This window comes from Oryzias latipes, chromosome 10 (assembly GCF_002234675.1).
Source record: "Oryzias latipes chromosome 10, ASM223467v1".
In the NCBI taxonomy this organism is placed as follows: domain Eukaryota; kingdom Metazoa; phylum Chordata; class Actinopteri; order Beloniformes; family Adrianichthyidae; genus Oryzias; species Oryzias latipes.
Window position 1 is genome coordinate 19,839,946 of NC_019868.2, and position 11,149 is coordinate 19,851,094.

Below are 11,149 nucleotides of genomic sequence, written 5' to 3' on the forward strand. Positions count from 1 at the left end.
ATGAATTAGAGCTGGAATGTGTTTTGGTTTAAAGCAGGTGTGAAGAAGACGAGGGGATCTTGTCTTTGAAGAAAAAAGGAGGAACCCTGATTTTAATCTGAAACAACAAAATAAAAATCCTAAAAAACATATTAGGTTTAACCACTTATGATTATTACATTTAGTTTTCCTGCTGCATGATTTGTTGTGCATGCTTCCTGGGAAATTCAGTTAGATGGAGTATATCATTCTTGCGAAACTTGGAAAAAAATGTTTGACATTTTGAAAAGTTCACCTATCTGCTTTGTCTTAGTTTGACAAGTCTGTAATGTTGTCGGAATAATGAAATCAGAAACCGCTGAACTTATTGTGGTTTTCAATAAAGTCACATCAGAAAATACTTTGATCTGATTTTTCCATTTTTTATTAGGGATTTTTAGATGTTTTTGTTTACTTAAAAAGAAAAAAAAAAGTATAATTAGAAAGAAATCTTCATGCTTCTGCTTCAAATTTTGAAAGGCTCTTTTTCATAAAACTTAATTCACTGAAGTTCCAGACCTTCTCAAAAAAGACATTTTGTGTTCTGACGGTCGGTGTGTGAAGCAATTGTTGCGTTTGTTTACATGGAAATCCAATTAGGAACAATCCGCCGAGGGCTCTCTGTTGTGGGTTGTGACGAAAACCAAAGCTGTCGTCCGCTTTACTCTGGGTTCAAGTCAGGCACATGAGCTGAGGGATCCTACAGCATCAAAACCAGCTTTGGCCAACAGACTGACAGTGCTATAGATACAACCGGCTATGATGGTCAAGCGCTTCAGTATTAAAAGTCGGATTTTGCAGTATCAACAGCTGCTGGACTCTACAGCTTTAAGGAAAATCGTGCTTTTTCTGTTACTGTCTTTTTTTGCTTTGTGAAGGCAGTGTGATTTGAAGGGAATCTGAAACAAGAGTCCTTGTGATGGACAAATAAATAAATAAAAAAACAAACACACAAACAGAATACATGTAGAAAACAGGCTGGACAAAATATCTATTTGAAAATCTAGGAGAGTTGTCACAGTTTTGGCCTAAAACCAAAAAAGTAACATAGATTTTTTATGTTGTACTGTAGAATTAATGTTTACTTTGCTGTAATTGTCACAATTGGAAATCTTACAGCAGAAAACACCAAACTTGTGAGCAATACTACAATAAAAAATAAAATAAACTAAATAAAAATCCACACACCAAAGTGAAGTTCTGTCAGAAATAAGTCCCAATAGTCTGTATTGTTCATCTTTTAATGCAATCTCTGATAATCTGATTACATGTGAAGGTTTGTTGAGAGATATGTCAGATATTCATTATGGAGAGGGAAACTCTTCATGGAACTGTCAACAGTTATTCATGGTAAAGATCTTTTTGACAATTTTCTAGGACATACTTTCTGCAGAGCAGCAGTAGTTCATTAGAAATTTGCCTCTGTGTTGTGGGTGGGACTGTTGGTGCGGGGTAAGCCCGCTCCTACTTCCCATCATCCATGTGTTTACACTCTCTCTCACTAGCTAACAGTCCCGGACACCCCTAACGTTAAAGTAACATTACTAGTGCAACAAAAATGTTGAGATATTTTTGAGATACCAGCTCGGATGAAGAAAAGAGACACACATGAATCATCAACAAGTGGATGCACCAGCTGGCCCTGGCCTGGGTGGCGGGCTTGGTCGCCCGGGCGGCGGTTGTTCCCTGCCGGTTCCCGTGTGGCGTTGGGGGGATTCCGGCTGCCGCTGCTGCTGCGGTGGGGGTCTTGGGGTGGGGATGGCTGGGCACTCTCCCTCCTTCTTTTCACGTTCCACCATCCATTTTAGAAGAACATAAACACTCACCTGAGCACAGGTGTTAGCTCACCTTTGCACTAATAGCTTGCATGACTGAATGACTGAAATATTTCACACTAGTTGGTTTTAAGGCATAAGTATGCGTGTGTGAACACTATCTGTTTTGTGTACATGTCGACAGGTGGACATTTTTGCAGCTAGCAGGTGTGTTTATAACATTTGAGTGTGTGTGTGGACGGGCCCCGCCCTTTTTGTACTACATTTGAACCTTACCATAGTGATTAACAACCAGTAAACTTGTTGCTTTATGCTGCTTCATGGTCTTATCCCCCTTCCCCTCCTATTATCACCCCCTACCCCCCCCTCTCTCTAGCGTCCCTCTCTCTTCTTCCCCTCTTTCCTTTTCCGTCCGGTCCAACACCAAAGATTTTCAGACATGATTGAAATTAATAAAGTTTGGCCTCAATTACAAAAGGGGTTTATTCAGACATACCTTTGGTTTGTCAGAAGATTAATAACCCCTCTTGTTAAAGCAAATATGTCCAACACAAGAGGCCCTCAGCTCTCGTCTGTCTGCCCAGCTGTTGGACAGGACAAGTTAAAAAAAAATAAAAATAAAAAAATAACAAGTGGATGCATCAGAATGGACCAAAGCTTCCACGTCACAGCTACAAGCTTTTTCAAACAGCCTTTATTCATCTGCTCCTAATTCCCAACAATTTGAGTAAAGAAATACTCAGAAATACAATTTCCTCGTGAGAAAAATGCCACAAGAACATGTTAGGAAAACCAAAAATGCAGTTATGATTAGGGTAGATCGTTAAGGAGTACTAACAATCCAAAAGAAGTGGAACGTTGGAGAAAATTTAGATTCTAACAAATGTGACAAACCTAAACTGATGGGTAATAAGAGTGAAAAAAACAGATTAAGTAAAACGTAGGGGATTAACCTAAAACTAAAGTCATTTTTAAACTAAAGGATTGCCAATTTATTTTTGTTTCCATTGATGAGAAATTCGTCTTTTTCTTATTTTGAATCACCAAACCTAAAAAATAGTTTTAAACTGAAAAATGCAAAAAGCAAAATGCAATTCGGAAAACTGGAAACATTTCTTCATTCGACCAGTAGTTTAGGAATTTAAACATCTTAGAACTTACTCATAATGAGTAAAATCTGAAACTTTGTCAGTAAATGAAAGACCAGTTTGAACTGAAATGACCCTTTTTTGATTCTGTCTTCCACATTTTTTTCATTTAGCCGTACAGTCAGTCCGGGTCAAATGATTAAAGTCAAATGAACATAATGTCCAGGTAAGCATTTACTAATTTGTTCCTGTACGTACATAGCAAATTTCCATTCCATCAACTATCCACAACCTTATTTCCGCAGAGCGTATGGGCATACAGCCGGATTCATCCCCTCCCGTGTGATTCAGCTTTGATTAAAAGCACAGACAGAAGCTGTTTATGAGAATCTCTGCAATGTGCAAACAGATTGTTGGAAAGCATAGATTCATTCTTGATTAAAAAAAGTTTTTAAATACCAAGAGAAAAAGCTTTGCTGTGGTCAACCAAAATCTCTAAAAATCACAAAAAATAAACATTAACAGCCTCAGGTGAACAACAAGATACGACGTGACATCGACTGTGTCATTATTTATTGAACAAAACTGAAGCAAAGCAGAAAAAGCTTGGACAAATGGACAAAAAGGCTCTTCATGAAAAACATTCGCATCGGTGCAAAAATCAGAGGGAGGATATTAAATACATAGGAACACAAAACAACGGGGGACACTACAGAGCAAGACAACGATCACCTGCATGTCACAATGTCCAGATGTGTGCGGATCTCATCTTTTTATATGAGTTAATATGAGTTTCTATGCCTTTGAGGGAGGCTGCTTTGCTGTTAGCTCTCCTCTTCATAAGGCTGCAGATAAGCAATAAACACATCACCATCATCTCATACTAAGTCCATAAAGATCACAGCCTCCGCAGAAATTTTGCAATCCGAGAGATTATCGATTATTTTGACGAGACCTGGGGTGTAAAGCCATCCCTGAGTGATTCAAACTGCAGTATCTAGTGATGTATGTCAGAAGCTCCGTGTTCATGATAAACGACTAAAAATCAAAACGAGATTCCTACGTCACGTGTTCTGTCCATTCACATAGTCTCAAGGTACAGTACTTCACTTAAAAATCAGTCAAAACTTTGGAAACAGCTTTTTGGCAGGATGACTTCACTGTCAGACTCCCATAACATAGACACAAACAAATGATTTGTTCTTCTAAAGTTTTTCGATAATCATGTGATGCAGTTTGACAAGCGTTTGCAGAATAATATTTTACATATAGTTACACTTTTTTGCTTGAAGCACAATAAAGAAGATTGGGATCAAAACACAAGGAAAACGTCCTCCTGACGGTATATCCTGTAACTGTTTTTGATTTTTTTTTAAAATCATATGAGTAAAAAACATTGATTACAGCTGCCATATGACAGAAGAAAACTCCTCACAGCCTCTTCATGTCAAAATATCAACCACTTAGACCACTTCAAAACAACCAAATCCTTATGAGAGAATGGAGGATAATTGTCCAGTTTTACTGGTGTAACAAGCCCATTCTACAATATCTTCTCAACACTCATGTCCATCATGACTCCAAATGAATCTTTTCTTTTAAGGGACTAAAAAAACTAAATCCCTGTTTTATTTTTATTTATATTGGGGTTTCACCCTCTTTCATCAGCCCTGTGTTTTGTACAGTTTTGGCTTTTGAGACTCCGCTTGCTGAAGCGTCCCTCACCTTCCCGGACATCATCTTTCACATTGACCACCTTCCTTAGAGGCAGGCGATGACATATTTACAGATGGCATGTATTTACAAAAAGTTGTCTCTGTGTTTAGATCACAGTTATGCGATAGTTGGGGTCATTCGACGTGCTGGTGCCGTCCGTTTTGACCACAGTGACCTTCGATGTGTGCTGGGAGCTGTTCAGCGCATTTCGGCGGCACAGGCGTTCGCGGTAGTTCTGGGCAAAGATGAGCAGCATGAGCGGGTTGATGCAGCTGTGGGAGTAGCTGAGGCAAATGCTGATGTTGTACGCGTACACGAACGCGATGGTCGGGGAGTTGTTGCTCAGGTTTATCACCTGGATGACATGGTAGGGGGACCAGCAGATCAGAAACACGGCGATAACCATGAGGACCATCTTAGTGGCTCGTTTCGCCCACACAGACTGCTTTCGCTTGACTCGCCGGATGGACCGGAAAACGTGATAGAGGGTTAGCGAGTAAAAGGTGCTGATGATAAAGAGAGGGATGATGAAGCCGAGGATAGACTGGTAGAGCGTGTACCAGTACATGTCCTCCGGCCCGTCCAGGTCCATTATGCACACCTCCAGGTGCTGCCTGCGAACCACCTTGGCGTATATCATGACAGGAATGGTGAGGAGGAAGCTGCCCAGCCACACCAACATGTTGATGAGGATGGTCCAGTGGACGGTCCTCTTCTCTGAGCTCGGATGAACAATAGCTATGTATCTGTGAAGAAGAAGAGGAAGAATAGGAGGAATTGGAGCAAAAACTGGACAAAAAAGCTACTCAGTTTTCTCCAAGATCTAATTTTAAGCTCAAAGATTTCAATCAGGGTAAAGTGTGACGATGGATTCAAGCCCAACATCAAACAGTCACGCTCATCTCAGCAGCTGAAGTGATGAATGAGAATTAAAGACAGTTTAGAAAGGGGGAAATCACACCTTTTCATTTGGCTGCATTTCAGTTTCAAGACCTGGAACAGAGCCTCTTTTGTTATGTCTTTAATTGGTTTGTGTGTTTTTTAAAGGGAAAGAAAATGTTATGTTTCTGTTAAGTACTGTTATTTATTTGTGGTTTTTTTGGTGTTTTTAGACAGATTTCTCTGCTGTAATTGTCTTTTCCCTCGGTTGCATTTGTCTTAATGAATAAACAATGTGACAACAAACAAAAGCTGCTCAATGAACCTGGAGTTTAAAAAAAAAACAATTTCCCATTCCAGCCAATTAAGCCAAATGATACAGTCAAAAGCCTTAAGATAAGAAAATGTTTGAGCTAATGTTTTAATGGTTTAAAGGTTTAACTCAGAAAAAGCACATTTCAGGATATTATGAAACGGCAATACATTGTTCTTGTCTGCATTTGTCCATGACAGCATCTGCGAGATGTTTTTTTCTCACCTTCACAGTCGATATGCAGCCATGTTGATTTCCACCAAACATCGCCCTTTAACAGCTCTTTGCCCTGAGAGCAGGTGGTTCATGAAAAATAACTTTTTCCCCATACAACAGTCTCTTTGTTGGCATATTAAATGGAATGGAGGTTAGAGAGAGGGGGGTTATGCATCTGAGTTAATAAAAAAGATTTCAAGGGAATAACTGAGTAACATTTAAAGAGGAAACATGCTTTTCATCGTGAAAATGACATATGCACTTAAATGAAATCAGATTTTGCACTTATAGCAAAAATCAGTTTTTCTTTGTGATAATTTTTCTTTGACTTTTTTTTGAGTTCAGAGAGTTTAGCTTTAACAATCTGCTTCTTCGCACCTTTCTGGAATAAGTGAGAGATCCCAGAGCTCTTAAGCGTCTGATGCCAAGGCGGCTCTTAAGCACATGAAAGTCCAGCTCATGGTGTCATTTAGATGCTGTAACGACCCGGTAGAAACACATTACAGGAGGCCTTATGGCTTAAAGTAGGAACCCTTTATGTTCTCTTAAAATGCTTATCAGTTCAAATCAGTGCAAAGATCCTTTTCATTGTGCCTAAAGTGTTTTTATCATAAAGATAAAATGCATGGAGGGGAAACATTGTGTTCTCCAGGTTAATTGTTTTATTAAACATAAGATTTGAACTTATCCCTTAAAATGTTGAAGTTAACTGAAGCCAGGAAATAATACTTATTTGAGCCTATTTAAATTTTTTATTAATTTTTGGACTTTTTCAAGAATGATCAGTTTTTAATTATTTGAAGGATTTATAACAAGTGAAATTCATTTTGAACACTCACCGGTCAATGCACAGCACTGTCACAATCCCCACTGTGGTGAACTGCGTGCTGACATCCACCACGACCACCGCTTTACACATAAAGTTTCCGAACACCCACTGCCTGTCCCTGACCAGCTGGTGGATGTTGAAGGGCATCACAAGCAGGAACAGCATGTCGGCTATGGCCAAGTTCAGCACGTAGATGTCCGAGACCATTTTCTTCTTGCATGCCGCCACTGCGTAAATAACCAGCCCGTTGGCAACAACTCCCACAGTGCACAGGATTCCGTAAATCGATGGGAAAATATGCATGAAGGTGGTGATGTCGATGGGGCTGTAGGGTGGAGAAGTTGGGTTTAAGCACGAATGATCAGTAAAATTGTTTGTTTGGTTGTCTGTGCAAAATATTCCCGTGTCATTCATGATGGGATCCATTGGGAAAAAAGTGGGGAGGTTGGATGAAAGCGCGCGCCGATGCGCTCTCCGCTCGGGTCTGACTGCTGCTCTCCAAAGTTGAGTTCTCCTCCTGAACAGCCCCTCTTGACGCGGTGGTCGAGTTGGTCCTCCAGACGCACTTTGAGTGTTTCAAATGGCGAATAGGAAAGCTCTGATCAAAACTGGCAGGGTGAGCAACGCTGCGTCGCTGAAGATGATTATGAGAGAACAAGGATCAAACTGTTTGCCGTGCGTAAAAGCAGCCTGTGACTTCACAAAGCACCCCGACTGAGTGGACGCTAAAGTTCCCACCCTTCACAGATTTTCTCTTCTTTTTTTTGGTAAAGAGGGTGGTGTTCTGTTGCATAGAAATAAAAGTATTTATTTAAGTCTAATCCACCTAAGGAGGAGACTTAACCAATCATTTATGAGGTTTGAGTTAAAAGCTATTGTCACATAGAAGCTTTGCTTGAATAGGTGTTTTTTTCTGTTGCATTAACAGACGTGTGCAATTCATGTCAAGTTCATGTCCAAGAAAATGATGCACTTCTTTTCATATTTATTCTAGAACATACAGTATATATATTCACCTTCTTTGCTCTTTCTAAATGATGTTTACTTTAAGCTTTAATAAGCTTAACTGATTCAGGACATGACTGAAAATGAAATTTGCTATGGTAAAAATATAACTCAAGGGCTGTTGCTGCTGTAAGCCTCCATCAAATAAGTCTCTGTGTGTTGTGGAGCTTTATTTTGAAATCACAGGCAACTGCTTTCAAAGACAGAAGTAATGTTATGGAAGAAGCTCAGCAGAGATGACTCCAGTGGGATCCCACAAGTCAGTGTAAAAACAAATGTAAAAAGAAATATATAGATTTCTTGTTCTGCAGGTAGGGTTTGTTCACTCCAGGCAGGGGGTCCAGTCTCCCCCATTCCTAAGAAAAAGCACCATGATGAAATGATTTTCAGACGTGATGTGGAATATCTGTGCTGCCTTTTTGGTCCCTCTCTGCTCTGTTGCACAAAGCAAACCTGTGTTATCGATCTTCTAATAACTAATATTCATTGTTTAGACTTAGTCTTTCAGGTACTGAATTACATGTGATGCTATCAGGGGTCATAGTGCACATTTCCCAAAAACTAAGCGTAGAAAAATAAACAACATTTTTCAAGCTTTTTGCTTACTGGGTCACATATTCAAATACCAATTTGAAAAGGTTCATATGTTTTATTACCATTCATGTGCAATTTTTAAGGAAATCTCTCGTTTGTAGTGTCTTTTTGGGAAACCTTTATCCCTCTGTGAAGATGAGAATCGAAAAATACAATGGAGTATGAAGCAGTGATAACAAAAACTCTGTAACACTTTTTAAAGGACAAGAAGCACAAAACAAGCGAAGCCCAAGGTAAAAAAAAGAAAAAGAAAAAAAGATCAACCAAAGAGTGTGACATTCATTTGTTGCTCTACAAAACATAATATGAGCTTCCTTTCACAACCATTTGCAAAAGAAAGAAAAACCAAAGTAATTTAAAAACAAATTCAGCACAAAACATTTTTTTAGTGCCTGAGCACAGAATAATGGTTAAATAACAATGGGTTGAACACAGTTGTGATGGGAACACTGACAGCAGTATAATTTGTACGGGGCCTTTTGCAGATGCAGAAGGCATTCTTCCAGCAAACAGGATGTGGCCTTTAGGTTTAGAGTTTGCTTTTTAATCCAGTAAAATTTCTCAACTTTCTACACAGCTGAAGAATCACAAAATTGAAACTTTTGAGTCAAAGGGAAAAAAAGGCTCTTGACTTTCTAAATTAATCACTAAACTTACCTTTTTCCCCCCTTGACAGATCAGACAATGGAAAGGAAATATTTTGTTCACTACCTTTAGTTGTCATTTAGGTGTAGTTTCTTCTTGGTAGCGCTTAAAATAAATTGGGTTCTCCATCCCAAGACACCGATTAGAAAGTTAATAAAAGTTAGACAATTGATTCAACTCAGTTGGTGAGCCGACCATTTGTTTCTTCATAAAAGAGCAGATTTACAGACAGCAGACTTTATTATTTGGATTCAGACTAATGTTTTTCTTCATACATTTTTTATCCAAAGAAACATTTGTCATGGATTTTCGTTTTTTGAAAAAGGTGTTAATATTTAAAAATAAACACAGTTTGAAGGTCATGATCCAACTTAGATTTCTGAGTACAACATTGAAGCAGTTGTCCCTTCCCCAGCCTTTCAAAATGACTTCTAAAGGGCCTGTATCATGCAAAATATACTTTTTGAGCTTTTAAGTCTATTATAATGTTCATTCCTCACAAAAAACAACCCCAAAGCGGTATTTTAACCCATTCACGCATTTCTGAGCATTCCTCTATAAAAACTGGCTCTGCGCACCAGCCCCTCCCAACCCACAAAAATGAGTGGGTTTACACCTTGTGACGTATATATAAGAGAGGAACAGTTCTTTCCTGGATGAGTCTCAGCTGCCAACACCTCCCCAGGCTAACACACACACCCACTTTCACAGTGGAGCTTGCAGTGATCTGCAAAGCGCTTTCCTTTTATATGCACATTATGCACATCCATCCTTGGAAACGTTTTCGAGAGTGAAATGCAGACACGCTGCCCAGCCCGACACTAGGTTGAGGTTATGAAATGGGTTGCACCCACAAGTAGCGAAAGCTGGTGACTCAAAGATCGAGTCGTCTTACTTCTGGGTAGGAAAATCATTCTTTAGTGTGCCATGGGTATCATGTTATCATAGAAAATTGAAATAGTTTTTCTCTGAAAGGCTTAAGAATAGCATGATGTAGGCCCTTTAAGTGGTAGGGATGTGGACAACAAGCTCCCTCCTGATTGGTAAGAGTGGTTGCCACAGAAATGCTGACTAGGACCAATCCCTGCTTTACTGACAATGTTTGGCTCCAACATGCTTATTGAAGAAAAAATGGCGACAAAATGGACTTCATTTGGTTGGAGCTAGAAGTAAGCCATTATCTATGGGTGAAGTCACACTCATTAGGTCCAGTTCTCACACAAAGCTAAAGAAAAGTGTTTTTGACTTTAAAATATGTTATTTGAGTGCTTTAAGGATTTGGCTAATTTTTGCTGCTTCAAGCAAAAGTCAAACCCTAGTCAACTTAAAGATGGATGTTATTCAAAGATGATAGTTTATTAAGGTGAGGATTTAGTTAGCCAGGAGTCTTCTGAAAAGAGAGAAGAAAAGATGATTAAAAAGAAACAGAAGAATGAATTGTGGTGTTAAATAAGTATACACTTGGCAAACTTGTCAACACTTCCCCTCCACCATGCTGTTTTTGCACATCTGACATGTTTATATCTGTACATATCACTCCGCACATTATTACGGAAATTTTTTGTATTTGCACATTTCCTTTGTACATTTTGACATCTTTGACTGTCCAAGTGGATAGTGGCAAGATCTCTCTCTCTCTCTCTCTCTCTCTCTCTCTCTCTCTCTAACCTATACAGCTTCTTTTGCAAATGAAGAACGATCAAAAACTAATTTCCCTCAAAATGTAACAGTATTGGAAACTGATTCAAAGCTCTGGCTGTAGGTTCATTACATTTGCTGCCAAACTGTGTTAAGTGTAAAGGACGCATTGGAAGCTAACCGTGATTGTTTTCTGAAAATGCAGAGAAGGTTGGTCATCATCTTGTACATCAAGTTCCTCTGTTTCAAGTCAACTCTGTAGTGAAGTTGTACAAAGTATGGTTCATTGGGGGTTACTGAAATATGATGAGTTCAGTTTCGTTATAGACTTTCAGGAGTGGTGTGCTCATTCACTCGTGTTTGTGAGAAGCTTCAGCTGATTTCCTAGTTAAGTGGATCAAAGATAATAAAGGATAATGAAACACAACTGCAC

The 11,149-nt window shown here is 39.1% G+C and overlaps 1 protein-coding gene across 1 annotated transcript; it reads right to left on the bottom strand.

Moving 5' to 3' along the window:
* Positions 1-3,425: 3,425 nt before the first annotated feature.
* Positions 3,426-8,811, bottom strand: LOC101158034 (melanin-concentrating hormone receptor 2-like). Its single transcript, XM_004073393.4, has 2 exons — positions 6,845-8,811; positions 3,426-5,343 (listed from the first exon to the last, which is right to left on the bottom strand). Exons 1-2 carry the CDS (start codon positions 7,258-7,260, stop codon positions 4,704-4,706), a joined length of 1,056 nt encoding a protein of 351 aa, XP_004073441.2. The 5' UTR covers positions 7,261-8,811; the 3' UTR covers positions 3,426-4,703.
* Between the last annotated feature and the right edge of the window lie 2,338 nt (positions 8,812-11,149).